The sequence below is a fragment of the Narcine bancroftii genome, chromosome 5 (assembly GCF_036971445.1).
Source record: "Narcine bancroftii isolate sNarBan1 chromosome 5, sNarBan1.hap1, whole genome shotgun sequence".
NCBI classification, from domain to species: domain Eukaryota; kingdom Metazoa; phylum Chordata; class Chondrichthyes; order Torpediniformes; family Narcinidae; genus Narcine; species Narcine bancroftii.
The window spans coordinates 107,763,800-107,785,277 of record NC_091473.1 but is presented as its reverse complement, the minus strand read 5'-3'; the positions used below and the strand labels follow the sequence as shown (position 1 = coordinate 107,785,277).

The following is a 21,478-nucleotide window of genomic DNA, read 5'->3' as shown; positions in this document are numbered from 1 at the left end:
TAAAAAGACGAATTCCCAAAATTTAAATCACACTAGTCAGGAGTGCAATTGTTTGGGATAGTATGATGGCAGGTTTTATAAAATCAAGGACTTTTCTTTGCAAGGGAGAACCAGATTACAGTTCAGATTTATGGGCCACATGAAAGCAAGATTAGGAAGAGAAAGTATTGACATGTGAGTTTAATTCAAAAGTGCTCTCTATGATCAAACTCTGATGCTTCATTTCAATTTCTTCATCTTTCCATCTAAGGGTATAGGTTAGATAACAATATCTATGATAAGATGACTTATTGTCACAGCTATCTTGACAACATTGGCCACTCTACTTCCTGGAAGGCCTCAATTCCATTCTCCCTGATTTTTCCGTCTATATCAGATCTGTTCTGACAAGACATGACAACAGTGCCTTCAAAATGTCTTTTTTTTTCAACAATTATGGCTTACCTCGACTACAGAATGTCATCAATTGTGCCTCTTCTATTTCCAGCACCTCAGAATTTATCCCTTCTACCTTCTGACAGAAAATGGATAGAGTTTCCCTTCTCCACATTTCTACCCCTTCAACCTCTGCATTTAAAACCACAGAACATTACAGTACAGAAAGCAGTCCCTTTGGCCCTTCTAGTCTGTGCTGAACTACAATTCTTCCTTGTCCCACTGACCTGCACCGATTCCATATCCTTCTATACTCCTTCCATTTATGTACTCATCCAAATTTTTCTTCAATGTTAAAATTGAGCCCGCATTAAACACTTCAGCTGGAACCTTGTTCCATATTCCCACCACTTTGAGAAGTAATTCTGCCTAACATTCCTCCTAAATTTCTTTTCTTTCACCCTTAACCCGTGTCCTCTAGTTTGTATCTCACCTAACCTCAGTGGAAAAAGCCTGCTTGCATTTACTCTATGACCATCATAATTTTGAATACCTCTACTAAATCTCCCATTATTTTGTTATGCTCCAGGGAATAAAGTCTTAATCTGTTTAACCTTTCCCTGTAACTCAGTTCCTGAAGTCTGGGCAACATCCTAGTAAATCTCTGAACTCGTTCAATTTTATTGATATCTTTCCTGTAGTTAGGTGACCAAAACTGCACACAATACTTCAAATTTGGCTTCACCATGACATCCCAACTCCTATACTCAATACTTTTATTTATAAAGGCCAATGTACCAAAAGCTGTCTTTCTGACCCTATCTATCTGTGACACCATCCCCCTGTTCAATCACACTCTCAGAGCCTACCATTTAATGTGTCCTTCCAAAGTGCAACACCTCACACTTGTCAAATGCCTTACTAAAGTCCATGTAGACAACATCCACAGCTTTTCATCAACTTTCCTAGTAACTGATTCGAAAAAATTTTCTACGATTTGTTAAAAACGGCCTACCATGTCATTATGCCCATTAATTTTGTCTTTAATCCTTCCAAGAACATATAAACTCTGTAATCTCAAAATTTCACCTTTTGAGTGCCTTCCACTTACCAAGCACATCCTTGACAAAAACAATCCACGGTTTTTAGATCCCTTCTCATTTCCTCAAGATTGATTTTCTCCAATTCAGAATCTCAACCAGAGGAACAGGCCTATCCTTATTCATAACTATCTTGAAACTAAAGACATTATGAACACTGGGCCTAAAGTATTCCCCTACACATAATTGTCATTGGTCTAGTCTTGTTCCCTGATAGGAAATCCAGTATTGCACTCTGTCTCATTGTTACCTTGCTTGATATGTTGATTTAGAAAACTTCCCTGAACAAATTTGAAAAACTCCAAGACATTCGGCCCTTTTACAGCATGGGAGTCCCAGTCAATATGTGGAAAGTAAAAAAAAAAATCACAATTTCCCCTGGAGATTTACTCCTCCCATTCTTGCTGACTATTGAGTGGACTATAATACAGGTACACAATCCTTTATCCGGACATCTAAAATCTGGAAAGCTCCAAAATCCAGCAAGTGGGGAGAGAGACAGTAGCGCGAGTCGGGCGGGTGAGAGACCGGCAGCGCAAGTTGGCCAGGCGAAGTGGGGGGGGGGGGGGATACGGCAGCACAATTTGGGTGGGCTTAAATCTGGGTTTCCAAAATCCAGAAAAATCCAAAATTTGGAACACATTGTCCCCCAAGGGTCCCGGATAAAGGATTGTGCACCTGTACAGCACCTTTCCCAATCCTTAAATCCGCTCATATAAACAATCCCTCTGGTCAGTACCACAGTGATATTTTCCCTGACAAGCAATTCTACTCCTCTCCCTCACTGATGTCACTGGGGGGGGGGGGGGGGGAGGGGGGGTGAGGAGAATACTGGGTGACACCATCAGAGGGGGTGATGCCAAAATGACTGTCTGTCAAGTTTTTGTGCAGCTTTTCAATAGAAATTTATTATTTTTTATAAAAATATCTCTGTAATTAGTTATAACAATAAAAACAATTTTTGTTAGCCCAGTTTTCATGTATCAATATACACACAAGGCTAAAACTCTATGCTAATTTACTTTCTGAACCTTCCAATGCACTCCAGTCAGAGTTGTCATTATTACCCAATTACAATGACACTCCAAATCATGTGGTTTCACCCAAATGCACTACAACCACATGCTATTGTTTTCGTCGCTGCTGATGTTTTTATAGTCACTGCTTTTGTCAAATTTTCTGGTGTTTTAGCTACAATATTGTGGTAATTAGTATTTGTGAACCTATATCAATAACCTTTTGACAATGAAGGAGTAATTAAAAGAAAAGGAGAAAAATCAAAAAAGGTTTCCGCTCAGTTACTAATAATGTTATAATTCAATGTAGATTTTACTAAAGTGTTGTTAGTATTCATATAATTTAAGAAATATTGCATGAAACTCGTGTAACAATAAAGTTTAACATTAAAATCCACTAATTTTAATGTACCAGTAGTTCTTAAAAGTTTTATTTCGAATTCTATTGTTTTCTTACCGAATTTTCACCTTAACTACATGAAACTACCGTATGTATATGTCAATCTATTTAGACTGTGCGCATCCCAGACCCTGGCACCTGGGGGCCAAAATACCATCCAAGATTCTTAATCCCCTCCATGGAACCTTTTATCTGTTCCGCTCACCATTGAATCCCTTGTTATGACAGCTCACCTCTTCTCCTCGCTCATGTTCAATAATCACCAGATGATCTTCCTCTTCCATTTCAGTAATCTAAAGGGAGCATTCCCTCCACAACACCTTGGTTTGCTCTTTCCTTCTCACAGCACTTTCCAAAACTGTGCCCTTTTACCTTCTCATGATCCAGGGATCCAAATTGTCTCTCTGAGTGAAGCAGTTCTTTTTTCTAATTTAAAGCACAGCAGTTGGTGCTTATGATATAGTCTCTTCACTGAAGAAATCAAAAACACTCTGCAAGGTCTTAATCTGAAACACCCCTTATGCTTTCCTCCTCCTTGAAAGATGCTGTTCAACCCTCATTTCCTCCAACAGTTTGCTGTTTGCTCCAGATTCCAGTATTTGCAGTCTTGTGTCTGCAAATGGGACAGATACATTCAATTCATAGGAGCAGCCCCCAAGCTTCAAGTCGCCTCTCACTTTAATTCTCCAGTCAACAGTATTGTCACTTTGACCCCTCAATCTTTGCACTCTAACACTGCTTTCACATATGACCCATGTAAAATCAAGGAAAAGCACTTATTTTTGCATGTTGGTACAACACTCAGGATTTAACAATTTAATAAATTCAAGCTTTAGTATTTGTGGCTGTGTATGTCTCCAACTGCCAGTTTTAAATAATTGTTATTTTGACCCTTCAGTCTGTATAATTTCACAGACATTCATTCTGTTCTCTCCAGTTCTACCCCTCAGTTGAGCTTAAGGCACTTGGCTTTTCAATTTTCCAATTCGGATTCAAAAATCCCTCATCTAAAATGAAATGTTGATTTGGTTTTGCTCCCCACTGATAGAGCTTGGCCTGCTGGGTGCTTCTAACATTCTGTTTGTTTCAGATTTCTGACTTTTTTGTCCTTTTTTTATATATATGTACCTAAGCTTAGAATCAAGCCCAGACCAGTTTGCTAGCAATGTTCTTGCAGTCAGGGTTTCCAATTACAAGTTTGTCAGCCTTAAATAACTCGTAACAAGAGCAGAGATGTGGCAAAATTGTTATATTTTCACAACAGCACCTCCTGGATATGCAAGAATTGCTTGGCATTTCAAATAAAAATCAATGGCACATAGCTTACTTGCATAATAAGAAAGGTTAAAGATCTCTATATTCAATAACTGTTTGCCTACTGTTTCTTAATGACATGGTTTCTTAATGTTCTGTGCTGCAACTACTTTCTTTTCCACTGAGGTGTTTAAGATTTTAAAAGGGACAAACAGAGTAAATGTGGATAGGCTTTTTCAATTAAGAAAGGGAGAGATTCAAACTAGAGGACATGGTTTAAGATTGAAGGGGGAAAATTATAAGGGGAACATGAGGGGAAATTTCTTTACGCAGAGGGTGGTGGGGATGTGGAATGAGCTTCCAGCAGACGTGGTCGAGGCGGGATCATTGGTAACATTTAAGGAAAGACTGGATCGTTACATGGATAGGAGGGGATTAGAGGGGTATGGACCGGGTACTAGTCAGTGGGACTAGGAGGGTGGGGATTTGCTACAGCATGGACTAGTAGGGCTGAACTGGCCTGTTCTGTGCTGTAAGTGGTTATATGGTTATAAAACACACCACTTGGAATACAACTTAATCAGATCTGTGTAACTAATAAACTGATGGCCACTCATGCATTTTGCATACATTATTGTTAGCCTGTAGTTAAATGCATTTTCAAATAAAACCATATCATAATGATTGGAAGGTCCAAGTAATTCATAGACAAACATAAATATATTTACAAATATTAACTACATCTACAAGCATCTGCATGTAAAGACAATTACACGTTATACTATTTTCAATTATTCAAATTACCTTCCTTATTCAAATCAAACAAGTTTTGATTTTACTCATTTAATATCACAGCACAAAAGTTAAATTATTTTCAATACCATGTAAAAATATCCCTTTTATATGACTGCTAAAATAGCTTGCATGCTATTTTTTTCTGAATCTCCATTAAAATTATATTTTACTCCAAATTAAAATGTAATTTGAACCATATGACAATGAAATTCAAATAGATTTATGGAAAAGCAAATAGCATTTAAAATATGAAGCAGGTGAAAAATTTCCTATCCAACATTGATTTCCTTGGTAGCTTAATGTACTCCAAAAGGAAAATATTTGTTACTGAGATCAAAACATTGACAAACCTGAAGCAGTCGGTCAACTCCATGCTTGTGTATTGCACTGCACATATTTGTATATAAAATGTGTATTACCTTCTGTGCCTGGATATTTCAGAACTCCCACTGGTACCATTACCGTGGGTGGTGGAGAACTAAGTGCCCCTGATGCCCGAGCTTGTTGCAGTGGTGGTATGGTTGAACAATACTCAGCAGGATTGTTGGGATTTGGGCTGGAAGCTGAGACATTAAACATATTCTCCCAGGCTTGAGCTACAAGTAATAAACCAGAAAGCACAATGAATCTATAGCTTGTTGATTTTTCAAACAAGATATTTATAGAGAAATGATTTTTAATGAATATATCAAATGAAATGGAAGTTAGACCAACAAGCACCACTTATAAATTTCAGGTTTGTTAATAAATTACAAATCAGAAGAATTCTCCTGGAGACACCAGAAGGCAACTATGAAGGCACACCAATACTTCTACTTTTTCCCGATGTCTTAAGAGATTTGGCAAGGATATTTTTACAAGGTATTGTAAACAGTTTAACTTTTTGTGGTGTGCCCTCCATAATGCTTGGGCAAATAAGCCTTTTTCATTTATTTGCCCCTGTGTTCCACAGTTTTAAATTTATAATCAAACAATTCACATGTAATTAAAGTGTATATTACAGATTTTATTCAAGGTTATTTGTATGCATTTTGATTTGACCATGTAGAAATTACAGCCCTTTTCATACATAATCCCCTCATTTCAGGGCACCATAATGTTTGGGACATTTGGCTTCACAAGTGTTTGTGAGTATGCAGGAATGTTTAATGGCCTCACTCGGTGCAGGTATAAGAGAGCTAGGCTTGCTTCTAAGCTTTTGATCACCTTTGGAGTCTGTAGTTGCCATTTCTTTTCTACATGAGGACCAGAATTGTGTCAATAAAAGCCAAATATGCCATTATGAGGGTGAAAAACAAGAATTAAGCAGTAATAGACATGGCCCAAACCATAAGATTACCAAAATCAACATTTTGGAACATCATTCAGAATAAAGTGTACTGGTGAGTTTAGTAATTGCAAAGGGACTGGTATTCCAAGAAAGACCTCCAATGCTGATGACGGAAGAATTCTCATTATCATGAAAAATCCCCTAACATATGAGACAGATCAGAAACATTCTTCAGGAGAAGGGTATGGATACGTCAAAGACTACTGTCCTCAGCAGACTTCATGAACTGAAATAAGAGGCTACACTGCAAAATGCAAACTACCAGTTAGCCACAGAAAGGATGACCAGATTACAGTTTGCCAAGAAGTATTTAAAAGAACTTGCAGAATTCTGGAAAAAGGTCTTGTGGACAGATGAGACCATGATTATCCTGTATCAGAGTGATGGCAAGATCAAAGTGTGGAAACTTAAAGGAACTGCCCAAGATCCAAAGCATACCACCTTTGCCATGTTTTGCATCTTGCAGTGTAGCCTCTGTATTTCTGTTCATGATGTTTTCTGAGGACTGTTGTCATTGACATAGCCACACCTGCCTCCTGAAGAATGTTTCTGATCTGTCAGATATACATTTGGAGATTTTTCTTCATTATGATGAGAATTCTTCTGTCATCAGCAGTGGAGATCTTCCTTGGAAAACCAGTTCCTTTACAATTACTGAGCTCACCAGAATGCTCTTTCTTCTTAAAGATGTTCCAAACTGTTGATTTTGGTCATCCTAAGGTTTGGGCGATGTCCATTTCTGTTTTATTCTTGCTTTTCAGCCTCATTATAGCTTACTTAACTTTCATTGGCACAATTCTGATCCTCATGTAGAAAAATGGCCACTACATACCCCAAAGGTGATTAAAATCGAAGCAAGGCAAGTTTTCTTGCACCAATGAACCAATTAAACATACCTGAGTATCACAAGCACACGTGAGGCCAAACATTCCAAACATTACGGTGCCCTAAAATGGGGGAATTATGTATAAAAAGTGCTGTACTTTCTAAATGGTCAGGCCAAAATGTATACAAAGAACTTTGAATAAAGTCTGGAATGTGCACTTTAATTACATGTGAATTGCTTGATTATAAATTTAAAACTGGAGCACAGAGGCAAATAAAGGTAAAATGTGTATTTGTCCCAAACAATATGGAGGGCACTGTATATTATCAAACTTCTACAGGAGCACTGCAGAAAGTATACTGACTGGTTTAGAAATTCAGAAGCCTCCAGAAAATGGCAAACCCAGCCAAGTCCACCATTGACATCAATTTCCCTTCTGTTGAAGACATTTATACAAAGCACTGCCACAAGAAGGCAACAGCACCATAATGGATTCCCATCATCCTGGTCATAATCTCCTCTCACTGCCACCTTCAGGAACCTCTAGATTCAAGAAGAGCATTTTTGCTCCAACTTCCTAACTACCAAAATGAACCAATATCTACTGCAAGACCCACCAAAATATCTTTGTGCATAATTGATAGATATTTTGCCCAACTGCAACTGTATTCTTTTTATTGATTTATTTCTGCAATGGCCTACTGGAATTTATATTATAGTTGTTGGTGTATCTGTGTGGCTGCAGCAAGAATGAATTTTGGCACAATTGTACTTAAGAATATGACAAATTCTCATCATCATCAAATTAAATTAATTTTCAAAGTATATATACAAAGGAAAAGTGCTGAGCAGGTCCAGAAGTACTACATCTTATGGCTTTTTCTTTATAAACATTATTTGATACACTAATAGAACCAATACTTGAATGAGTGTATATTTAAAATGTACAAAAACTTGTACAGTAAAGTCCCCATTATCCAGCATTCAATCAACCAGAAACTCAAGCAACTGGTGGTAGATAGATAAATACATATAGATGAATAAATTGGACAGATGGAAAGATGGACACATTTTTTGAAAATAAGAATAAATAAAGTTTAAATAAAAGTTTGAAAAAAATGTTTCAATAAAGTTGTGTTTGAATAAAACGGTGGAGCCCAAGGATGAAATGCAAGTCGGTGCCACTCACCACTGGGGCAACTCTCCCAAAGTGTCCCCCTATCCCTGCCTGTTAAAGGTTTTTATTAGTATACTATAGATCTTTATTAGTATATTATTAAGCACATAAGTAAAGCTTTAGCTGTAAACTTGGGGGCGGAGGTGGGTGGGGGTTAATTATGACGGTGGCACGTTGAGCACAGTGGCTAGTGACACTGTTACAGAACTCATGCATGGGGTTCGACTTTAAAGGAAGGTGCACTGAGGGCCTGACCGGAACACTTGTGTCGAGATGAGTCAGGTTTGTCAGCGTGAGGAAGATACGCCAGAGCCTGACCAGGACACTTGCGTGGAGATGAGTCAGGTTGCACTGTGGGCCTGAATGGATTACTTGCATGGAGATGAGTCAGTTGCGTGGAGAAAATGCGGAGAGGGTCTGACCGGAACACTGACGTGGAGGTGAGTCAGGTTGTGCTGAGTGTCTGACCGGGACACTAGAATGAAGAGCCTGTCGATGCCGCTTGCCACTGGGGCAACTCATCTAAAGTGTCTTCCTATCCCTATCTCAAAAGAGTCTATATCTTTATTAGCATTCGGTATATTAGTATGGCTTTATCTATACTTTAAATTTTGTAAGTTACCGGAATTACTTGGTGAAATTTGCAAAATTAAAGACTACATTACCGATTTTTTTTCCATATTATTTTGCAATATCTTTTAAACAGTACATTCTTAATGCAGGTATACTGGAAGAGCCATGATGCCCGTAGGTACAGCATAATAGGGATTTTATTGTATCTCTAAAAATTTATCTGCAAGCTTATCACAAATTACATCTTGGCCAGATTGCATTCAATGTACAAATACTGGATATAGTTTGCATTATCATTCCTCAGGAAAAAAACATCAATGCAAGAAATGCTGGCCATGGAGAAACCAAACATCCATATTCTCATTCACATCTCCTTTTATCCAAAAGACTGAATTACTTCATGAGATAAAACAGCAAAAGTAATCTGTTGAACAAATTAGAAGGCTTTAGTTTATTTTGGAACTTGTACCAATACATCAGACTCCCAAAATTCAAATTATTTATAAAGTTACTTCCTGTACTATTATTTCTTGAAATTAATAAAAACGTGCAAAATTTTGGGCATTAAAAATAGCTTCCAGAAGTATACGATGAATCTGACTTTGGTGCAGGTCTTCAAATGCAAAATGAGAAAAGAAGTACTCTATACAATACTGAGCCCTAATGAACAGGCTCAATCCTTGATATTACAAAAATTATATGCGATATATATAGTCACTGAAGGACTGTTCTCTGTGGATGGTGGAGAGAGGGGGAAAGATGTGTGTTGTTGGCATCATGTAGGTGGCAGAAATGGTGCAAGTTGGTATGTTGGATCCGAAGACTGGTGGGTGGCAGGTGAAGAAAAGGGGAATCATGTCTTTGTTGCATTTGGGGCAGAGGGGGCCAGGGCAGAAGTGCAGGTAATCGTGGATATTCAGGTTGATGGTAGTAGAGTGGAAGCCACGCTGTTTGAAGGAGGAGGACATCTCTGATGATCTGGCATGGAAGACCTCATCCTGGGAGAAGATACAACAGATAGAGGGGTTGAGAGAAAAGAATGGAATCCATACGGGGACACGGTCTGAAGAGGTGCAATCCGGTTTGTAGGATTGTTGAAGATGTCTGTCGAGAGTTTTATGGAGACATAAAAAAGAGAAAATCCATAAGATAGTCAACATTTTGCCCCAAAAAGATGTTGCCTATCCCACTGAGTTCCTCCAGAGTTTTGTGTTTCTTAAGAACAGAGCTAAAGCATTCAAGAATAAAATGCTTCACATAAAGTAACCCAGAATATTCTCCTACAAAAGGATGCTAATGTTGGATGAATTAGAAACCTTGAAGATTCAGAATTCTCCAACACAAGGATATGAGGCGAAGTCTCCAAAACTAGAGCTAAAGTGCAGATCAGCTACAGTTTACTTAATCAGGGAAAAAGTTTTAAGAAAATCCATATGCAAAGCTTTTTTTGTTTTTATTAAACAATTTACCATTTCAGACAAAAAGATGAAATAAAGAATGTAAGCTCGCAAATATTATAAAAAAGATTAAATAACTTAAGGGCAGTCTATTTCAATGATGCGCAAATCACACTACAGGTAAGAAATAAAGGAAAAGAAACTTACAACTTGATAAAACACTATGGCAGGTTACACAAACTCGAGCCTCCTTCATGTCCATGTAACTTAGCTTGTACTTCAAGTTGCAACATGCTGCACAGAAAACCTACAAAAATGTCAAAAAGGTGTTTACACAAAATTTAGTTACTTAATTAAAAATATTGCAAGACTTTTAAATGCAAAATTATTAATATGCTTACATTAAAACTTGTATAAAAGAATAACTAATTATTGTTACGAGCCCAGAGGACACCAAAACCCAGCAGCAATAGATATTCACCATGACAAATAGTTACTTAAACAAAAGTTGCTTTTAATTATCTTTGAACATGAAAACAGAATCACACTTTAACTTATCACTATTGACTTAACTGACCTAACTTAATCGCCTTCTAATTCTAAGCGCACGTGTGTGTGTGTGTGTGTGTGTGTGAGAGTGTTCAGAAAAGTTCTTTGGTTCACAGTCCAATCTCACTTCTCATTCCTCCAAGTTCACTGGTTGCAGACAATTCTTACACTGTGCACAGAATTTCACATATATAAAGTTCACCAGGCTTTGGTGTTGAAAGGTAAATGGTTACCACTCAGGAAGGTTCTTGTCGATTTTCAGAGAGAGATTTGTTGTACATTTACTTCCATCAGCCACTTAGGTGTCTTGCCGAAGAAACTTGCCCCGATAGGGTTCTCCAGATGATAACCTCCTTCTTTCAGGTCAACACAGAGTTCCTTTTTGTTTCACTTATTCAGTGAAACATTTGACAGCCAGTCCTCTCCTCTTGCATGAACCACAAGGGCTTTGACCAGGATGAACCAAGAACTCACAACCCATCTTCCAAATGGGGTGTTCCACAAGCTTGCCAGCTTGTCCTGTTCCAGTCCCAGCTGCTGTTGCTGGCTGTAGCACTGTAGAAGTGATCTGTGTGTGTGTGTGTGTGTGTGTGTGTGTGTGTGTGTGTGTGTCTCTCTCTCTCTCTCTCTCACACAGAAAGAAAGTCTTTTTCACTCTCTCTGCTTGCAAAACTACATGACCCTCTTAAACAGCAAGTTCTCTTCCAGGCAGAAGATGGCTCCAACAAGCTCTTTCATCTGTTACCTTTTTGTAAACAACCCATAATGAAGTATCTTGGGCACTCTCCAAAGCTCTTGCAAAGGCTGTGGAGCCAATATGTCCAGCATTAGCAGAGCTGCAGTATTTCATATAAGATCTGTTTTAAAGTGTTTGTATGTGTCCTACTCTAACAAACATTTCCCAATTTACCTTCCAAAAACATGTCTATATACTCTGTGACACTTTCCACCTTTAAAGGAATTTTAACTCGAGTTAAAATTCAGTTATAACTAAACTGTCTTTAAAATCTCCAAAGAGATAACAATACACAATATATAACATGTTATAATAAAGTAACCCAATGTTGAGAGTAAATATTTCTATACATGATCAATTTTAACATCTTGACAAACAATCTGCTATCACATTATTTGTACCTCTGATATGATTAATTTGCAGATTATATCCTTGTAATATTAACCTCTAGTTTAACAATCTTCTGTTTATTTTATTCAAAAACGCCAGAGGATTGTGGTCAGGAAATATTGCAATTGGTTCACCAGAGGTACCGAGACATACGTCAAAATTCTGCAGAACATGTATTATAGATAACGGTTCTTTCTCAATAATGGAATAGTACTTTGATGAACGTTGAATTCTTTTTTGAAAAGTAGGCAACTGGATGGTCAATTTCATTGTGTTTTTGTTATAAAACTGCACCCGCTGCTCCTTCACTGGCATCCACTGCTAAAGAAAATGGTTTGTCAAAATCAGGAGATTTTAACACAGGGCAATGGCATTTGTAAATTGACTTTTTGCTAAATTAACAGTTAAGTTTGCTTTGGATAATTTTGCAAACAATTTGTTCAATTCCCTTTGAAGGTTTAGATGGTCTTCCCATGTGTCACTATTTGTGACCAAGTCATCAATATAAGCATCTGTGTGTGTTAACCCTTGGATTACTGAATTAATCATCCTTTGGATGTTGCAGGGACATTTTCATGCCAAAAGGTAACACATTATACTCAGATAAACCAGAAGGAGTTACAAAAGCCAAAATTCTTTCCTCTCTCAGTTAAAGGCACACATCAGTAACCCTTGAATAAACTCAACCTAGTAAGATATTTAGCTTTCCCATTTTATCAATACAATCATCTATTCTCAGAATAGAATAAGCATCTGAATTAGTTAATGAATCAACCTTCCTGTAATCTGTAGAGAACCTAACAGTTCCATCTGGTTTCGGAACCAGAAAAAAAGAACTCCAATTTGAGTTTGAAGATCTAACAATATAATTTTCAACATGTATTCCACCTCCTGATCCATTATTCTACTCTTCTGAATGTTTATTCTATATGCGTATTGTTTTATGGGACTTGCTTCTTCTACATCTACATCATGATAAATCACAGATGTCCTTTTTGACACATCAGGAAATAAATTTGTATATTTCAAAATTTATTATTTCAACTGCATCTGTTCCAGTGTCTTAAGATGGCCTAAATTTTCCTTCAAATTTTTCAAAATTGCTGAGTTAGACAGGGACAAACGAACCATGGTTTCTTTATGGTTACCCTCACAAGATTCTGTTTCCATAATCTTATGATCCATAACTTCCTCAACCCTGTCAACAACTAACACCTCAGATACAGATTGTTCTCCACTACCCTTATACTCATAATAAGGTTTCAACATATTTATGTGACAAACCTAAGTTTTATTCCTTCAATCTGGAGTGTTAACAACATAGTTAACACCATTCAGTTTTGATTTAACTACATACGGTCCAGAAAATATAGCTCTCAAATGATTGGCATGTGTTGGAAAGAAAATCAAAACTTTACTTCCTGTTTTAAAATTCCTCACTTGAGCTTTCCTGTCAAATAAACACTTCATTTTACCCTGAGCCATTTCTAAATTCTCTTGAGCCAAATTCCACATTTTTTGTAATCTATCTTTAAATTTAGAAACATAATTCAGCAAGTTCAACTGCACATCCTCATTAAGCTACTGTTCTTTTATCAACATTAAAGGTCCTTTAACCTGATATCCAAACACAATTTCAAAAGGGCTGAAACCTAACGACTCCAGTACAGCCTCCCTTGCTGCAAATAACAATAAATTAATCCCTTTGTCCCAATCTTTTCCATTTTTCAGACAATAAATCCTCATTTTTTTAAGAGTAGAATGAAATCTTTCCAATGCTCCACGTTTCAGGATGGTATGCAGATGAAGTGATCTGTTTTATTCCCAACTCATAAATCAACTGCTCAAACAACCTGACAAAGTTAGATCCTTGATCACTCTGGATCTCTTTAGGTAATCCAAAAACTGTGAAAAATCTTTACAGAGCCTTTACCACTGTTTTGGCTTTAATATTCCTTAATGGTATAGCCTCTGGAAATCTCAATGCTGTACACATAATTGTTAATAAGCACTGATTCCCAGACTTCGTTTTAGGCAGGGGACCTACACAATCCACAATAACTCTAGTGAAAGGTTCCCCAACAACAGGAATAGGTTGCAAGGGAGCTACCAGAAAACCTTGGTTAGGTTTCCCCACAACCTGACAAAAGTGACATGTCTGACACCAATTTACAACATCCTTCCTCAAACCAGGCCAGAAAAATAATCTCAAAATCATATTTATGGTTTTCTTTACACCAAGATGAGCACCCAAAGGTGTACTGTGGGCTAGATTTAAAATTTCATTCCAGTAATTTCTAGGAATAACCACCAGATGAATCCCCCCCCCCCCACCCCCACTCTTCATTAGCAGGAATATCAAGAGGTCTCCATTTTCTCACCAACAATTCACCCTTCAAGTAATATCGACAACCCATTTCTTTAATCTCCTGTTCATTACTGCCTTGTCAATAAGATCTGTATCTGTCCACTGTTGCTGAATTAACTCTTTCCCTGACAAAGAGAAATCCTTACTCTCACAATTACCTAGCTCTTTCAAAACTATTTCAGAAGCACTGGGCAAGTCTCTATCAACTGGATCTTCCTCAACTCTCATCATTTTCTTAGACAAAGACCCTGTTACAGCACATGCAGGATATATCTTACAATCCTCAACATCATCCTTACTAGGCTGATTTGTTAATCTCAAAACCGAACCAACTTTATCCTCTGCCAAATCATTCCCTAATAAAAACAAGACACCCTGCATGGGTAACTTTGAAATTACTCCTACTACAAGAGGTCCTTTAACTAATTCTGAATTTAGCACTGTTGATATTGACTCTACCTCACCTCCAACACCTTTAATCAAAGTTGTCTCCCCTGTGTCAGTCTTCTGATCAAGAGTCAAAACACTTACAACAACAGTGATTGAGCAGGCCTAGTATCTCCAAGAATTTTAACTGGAACCTGTGATTCTCCCTCCTCTACTGAAACCAACCCCTCTGACACAAAAGGTTTGAAAACATCCATGACACCCTTACCAAGTTTGGAACATCTGCGCTCCTTAAATTCAACTGTCTGAATACATGGTTCTGGTAAAACCTCTTTTTCTCATCTCTTTTTCAATACCAGACAATTTGCAATAACATGACCAGGTTTCTTACAAAAATGACATACAAATCCAGCCATTCTGCCCTTTCCCCCTTACCTTCATCTTTTCGCTTGACATTCTCCCCAGACCCAATTTCAGGCTCACTGATGTGTCCACATTAACTCTCTGAAAAGGCTTATTATTCTAAAATGTATTTTTGTGAATTAGGGAACATTCGTCCGCTAATCTAGCCATTTGCCGCCATGTCCCCACCTCTCTCTCATCCAAATATAATTTAATCTCATTTGGAACACACCTTTTAATTTCTTCAATTAATAGCGATTCCCTCAATCAGTCAAAATCATTATTTATTCCTTTTCGGGTTCACCAATGGTCAAAACATACAGATTTTTCGAGCAAAATCCATACAAGATTGATATCATATGTTCACCAAACTCCTACATTTTTGTCTATATGCTTCTGGAACCAACTCACAAGCTTTCAATATTGCTTGTTTAACAGTCTCATAATTTGCCACTTTCTCTGCAGTCAAACTACAGATTTCAATTTGTGCTTTTCCTTTCAATACACTTTGGAGCATAAGAGGCCATTTTTCTTTTGGCCATCTTGAGTTCTCAAGAACCTTTTCATAAAGCTGAAAATATGTATCTATATCTTCCTCATCAAAAGAAGGCACTAGATGTACATCTCTACTAGCCAAAATCCTCTCCCCAGGAGTTACAGGCTCAATTCTTTTACTTCCCTCCATCTCAATTTTTAACTTCTCTAATTGAAGCCGTCTGTCCCCTCAATCTTTTTCAAGTCATATTTTCTTTGTCTTTCATCATCCTCCCTCCATTTTTCAGCTCCCTCTAACTCATAATGTCTCTGTTTCTCAGCATCCAACACCCTCCATTTCTCTCTTTCTTTCTTCCTTAATCCTCAGTTTCTCCAACTCCAATCGCAATTCAACATATCTATCCTCTGGAAAATCTAAGTCTTTCACCTATATAATATTTCACTATAATCCTCTGTATTTGTATTTTCCTCATCCAAAGCTTGACTTGTCAGCTTTAATGCCTTAGAAATAACCATCAGTTCCTCTTTTCTCTTACTCTGCAGCTCTGCAGGTCATGGTTGTGACAAGTATCAACATCCATTGCTGCTGTTTTCCACACACGAGTTTTAAATTAGCTTGAAAAAAAAACTAATAAATCACAAAAACTCCAATTTTCAATCTGAAAGGATGAGACCCATAAAATGTTACAAGCCCAAAGGACCCCAAAACCCAGCAGCAATAGATATTCACCGACAAATGGTTACTTAAACAAAAGTTGCTTTTAATTATCTTTGAACATGAAAACAGAATCACACTTAAACTTATCACTATTGACTTAACTAACCTAACTTAATCGCCTTCTAATTCTAAGCACACGTGTGTGTAATGTGTGTGTAAGTTCAGAAAAGTTCTTTGGTTCACAATCCAATCTCACTTCTCATTCTTCCAAGTTCACTGGTTGCAGGCAATTCTTATACTGTGCACAGAATTTCACATTTATAAAGTTCACCAGGCCTTGGTGTTGAAAGGTAAATGTTTACTGCTCAGGAAGGTTCTTTTCGGTTTTCAGAGAGAGATTTGTTGTACATTAACTTCCATCAGCCACTTCAGTGTCTTGCCGAAGAAACTTGCCCCATCAGAGTTCTCCAGATGATAACCTCTTTCTTTCAGGTCACAGAGTTCTAATTCCAAGTGAAGCATTTGACAGCCAGTCCTCTCCTCTTGCATGAACCACAAGGGCTTTGACCAGGATGAACCCACAACCCATCTTCCAAATGGGGTTTTCCACAAGCTTGCCACCTTGTCCTGTTCCAGTCCCAGCTGCTGTTGCTGGCTGTAACACCGTAGAAGTGATCAGTGTGTGTGCGTCTCTCTCTCTCTCACAGAAAGAAAGTCTTTTTCACTCTCTCTCTGCTTGCAAAACCACATGACCCTCTTAAACAGCAAGTTCTCTTCCAGATAGAAGGCGGCTCCGACAGGCTCTTTCATCTGTTGCCTTTTTGTAAACAATCCATACTGAAGTCTCTTGGGCACTCTCCAAAGCTCTTGCAAAGGCTGTGGAGCCAATATGTCCAGCATTAGCAGAGCTGCAGTATTTCAAATAAGATTTGTTTTGAAGTGTTTGTATGTGACCTACTCAAACAAACCTTTCCCAATTTATCACCCAAAAACATACTATATACTCTGTCACATTATCAACTTAAAAATAAAGTTTTGCTTATGTACAATGCAGGTATGACTGAACATTAAATTAATTTTACTAATATTAAAGAAGAGCCATGCTCGAGAGAACTACATCCTGCATTACTGCTATCTTAGAGTTGTGCTCTTACTATCACCACACCTCCCCCACCATGTAAACAGAACAGAGATAGAGTTCCTTTCGCTCCACCGTTTTCAGCATCTCATTCTCCATCAATTCCATAAGTTGCAACATGGTCCCGCCTCTAACGGACATCTACCCCTCCCCACTGCTTCCTTCTGCAGGGATTCCTTCTCAGTGATTCTCTTTCACACTCATCCCTTACCACCCACCATTCCGTTACCCCCAGTAGTTTCCCCCTGCAACCATAAGTAATATAACACTTGCTCCTGTACCTCATCCCTCACCATCATGCAAGGTCCCAAAAAGACTTTCAATGCGAGGCAAAGATTCACATACACCTTATCTAATGCATTCAATGCTCCTGATATAGCTTCCTCCACATTGATGAGACCAAACACAGATATGTGGACCATTTTAAAAAGTATCTGAGCTCAGTTTGCAATGGCCATCTGAAGCTCCCAGCTGTATGCCATTTTAACTCAGCTCCCCACTCCCACACTGACTTGTTTGTCCGAGGCCTCCATTGCCAGAAAAAAGCCCAATGTAAACTTGAGGAAAAACAATTCATTCTTCCTGGGCAGCTTCCAACCCAATGGTATGAACAGTGAATTTTCTAATTTCAGGGAATGAGTCCCCTCTCTCTTGTGCACTCTTTTGCTCTTCTTTACCCCCCCCCCCTTTATTCATTCACAATCACTGTACCGAGCCCCCCATCCATTCTCATTCTGTTCCTGCTCTTTGGTTCTTTCCTCCCACTCTCATCTCCTCACTGAATTCTTCTGCTCTCTCTTCTTCCACCCCCCCCCACCCCCACAATTTTATTCCATCTGATCTCTCTTTTCCCACCATAACAGATTCCAGCACTAGCAGTCTGTCTTCTACTGATCCACTGCACCCTGTATGATTTAACTTTCTCAACCTGACCAATTTCTCTCTCTCTCTCTCTTTCTCTCTCTCTCTGGTATCAGCCACTCTTCTGCCTGTCAATCATATTTCAACCCTGCCTACTTGACCAATCCCATATGGCCCCTGCCTCACTCCTCCCACCCTATTTTCTTTACACTTCTCCTATCAACTTTTCCCAGTCCTGATGAAGAGATTAGACCATTCTATTCACCCACTGATGCCATTTGACTGGCTAAATTTCTCCAGCAGATTGTGTTTGGCTTCAGATTCCAGAATCTGGAGTGTGCCTCCACTTAAATTCTCTTTCAAAATATTTGAACTTGCAAATTGGCCCAATGTAAACTTGAAATGCCCCATACAACTTGAAATGCAACTTATGCAGTTCAAATAGTTTTTTGTTGAGGAGGCAGCAAATATGTTAGATAAGGAATTGAGAATATGGTTTGCCAGAGGAATGCTCACAAGGTTAAGCACAAGAGATCAATTTAAATTAATACCAGCAGAATTAATGGTAACCTTTCACCACTAGTATGCAAGTAACACAAAACCTGAATTAACTATTGTTTGAACTATCCAAGCTCAAGGGAATACACCACAAGTTATGCAACCTCTCTGTTGAATTTGTCAAATGAAATTTAACTCTGATAAATGCAAGGTGTTACGCTTTGGCAAGTAAATCAAGGTATAGACTTGCATAGTTAATGACAAGGCCCTGAAAAGCGATGTAGAAAAGAGAGAAGTGGGCAACAGGTATCTCGTTTCATGAAAGTGTAAACAGGTAAAATATTGAAGGCAACTTTTGGCATGCTTTTCTTCAGTCAGCACATTCAGTATAGGAGCTGAATTTAGTGTTGAAACTGTCCAAATGTGCTAAAGACCATACTTGAAGTACTGTCCACAGTTCTGGTCACATAGACATGAAACAGATATTAAGCTGGAAAGAGTACAGAAAAGATTGATGAGAATACCACTGGGATAAATTGGCTTAAAATATAGTGGCTGGGACATTTCATTCTGAAATATAGGCTAATGGATGACTATAAAGAGGTTTATGAGAGCACCATATAACAATTTACAGTACGTAAACAGGCCATATCGGCCCTTCTAGTCCGCACCGAGATCAAGAAAATCCACTAGATCCACCTACCCACTGCCTTGCCCATAACCCTCCAATCCCCTCACATCCATATACTCATCTAACCTCATCTTAAATGACAGAATTGACCCTGCCACAACTACTTCCTCCAATAGATCATTCCACTCAGCCACCATTCTCTGAGTGAAGAAGCATCATCTTATATTACTCCTGAAGTTTTGTCCCCTAACCCTTAACTTATGACCCCTTGTTCCAATCTCCCCTACCCTCAGGGGAAAAGAGCCTATTCACATCTACACTATCTATTCTCTTCATAATTTTAAATACCTCTATCAAATTCCCTCTTAACTATCCACGCTCCAATGAATAAAGTCTCAACCTACTCAATCTTTCTCCATATTCAAGATACTGCAATCCAGGCAAAATTTTTGTTAACTTTCTTTGCACCCTCTCTTCCTTATTTATATCCTTCCTATAATTTGGACCACCGCCAGTGGCTGATATTGCCTCAAACCGTGCATCTTGGCGCCTCACAGTTTGGCGGGCAGTAACCTCCTTTGAAGAAGACTGCAGAGCCCACCTCAATGACAAAAGGCAAAGGAGGAAAAACCCAACACCCAACCCCAACCAACCAATTTTCCCCTGCAACCGCTGCAACCGTGTCTACCTGTCCCGCATCGGACTTGTCAGCCACAAACGAGCCTGCAGCTGACGTGGCCATTTACCCCCTCCATAAATCTTCGTCCGCGAAGCCAAGCCAAAGAAGATAATTTGGAGACTAGAACTGCACACAATACTCCAAATATTTATACATTTTATCCCTAAGAATTCCTTCCATTAGTTTCCCCAACACCGACATCAAACTTACTGGCCTATAATTGCTTGGCCAACACCTTGTGCCCTTTTAAAACAGCGGAACCACGTTTGCAACCCGCCAATCCCGTGGTACCATACCCTCTTCCAGTGACCATTGAAAAATCACTGTCAGAGTCTCCGCTACTTCCTCCCTGACCTCCCTTAAGGTCCTGGGAAAAATCCCATCAGGACCAGGAAACTTATCTACTTTTATATACCCCAAAAGTTCTAAAATCTCCTTTACTAATCCCTATCTTTTCCATGACTTATCCTACACACTTTTGCCTCACTTACCCTACACAATTCAATATCCCTTTCCCTCATGAACACCAACGAGAAGAATGTATTCAATATCTCCCCCTTCTCATATGGTTTCTCACACATTCCTCTACTCTGATTTTCCAGTGGACCTATTCTATCCTTAACTTTCCTTTTACTATTCACATATTTGTAAAAACCCTTCGGATTTGCTTTCACCCTATTTGCTATAGCCCCCTCATACCTTCTTTTTTTTTTAAACTTTATTTAAAATTTTATGACATGAATAAAATAAAAATTACATTTAAAGAAATAATAAAAAATAAGATAATAAAAATTAGAATACTACATCATTAAACTACACAAATTAACCCCCCCAATAATTATAACAACATTAATCATCTAATTTAAAATTAGTCCAACCCTCCTCCCCCAAAATAAAGAGTGAAGAATTAATTAACAATGTTGTAAATAAAATAGAAAAAACCCCACTTACAAAAAAAATAAAACTTAACAACAACAAAAATTACTAACAACAAAAAAAATATCAATACTAAAATAATACCCTTAAACATATATTTAAATCAAACATAATACATGTATTTAACAAATGAAATCCACTTTAAAACTAAGTTCAAATATTAAAATCATACATCAACCACATATCTGTTATACAAAAAATCATAATTAATAATACATAAATACAGAATTTCCATTAATACCAAGTTTCCTTTATAATTCATCGAGAGAACAAAAACATCCCTTAGAAAAACAATCAGATAAACTTTTTATTCCCTTCCCCTCCCCTTATATAAAAAAAGGAAAAAAAAGAAAAAAAAGTTCAAACTCTTATAAAATTCTCCATATTCTTCATTTATAACATCTTCAAAATTCTCTATCGAAATTAACTTAATTTTATTAAACTCTTCTCCCTCAATGTATTTGTAGTTAATTTTCTTCTTATCACCTTTCCCCTCATCTTCCTCTT

The 21,478-nt window shown here is 38.0% G+C and overlaps 1 protein-coding gene across 4 annotated transcripts in view; it reads right to left on the bottom strand.

Moving 5' to 3' along the window:
• zfyve9a (zinc finger, FYVE domain containing 9a) overlaps positions 1-21,478 on the bottom strand; it is a 189,436-nt gene that overhangs the window by 73,978 nt on the left and 93,980 nt on the right. For 3 of the 4 annotated variants that reach the window (XM_069938663.1, XM_069938666.1, XM_069938664.1), the window contains exons 4-5: positions 10,451-10,550; positions 5,360-5,536 (exon numbers count right to left, since the gene is read on the bottom strand). In XM_069938663.1, coding sequence (XP_069794764.1) covers positions 5,360-5,536; positions 10,451-10,550 — 277 coding nt within the window. The remainder of the gene's footprint in view (positions 1-5,359; positions 5,537-10,450; positions 10,551-21,478) is intronic. The other variant, XM_069938665.1, reaches the window with a different exon arrangement.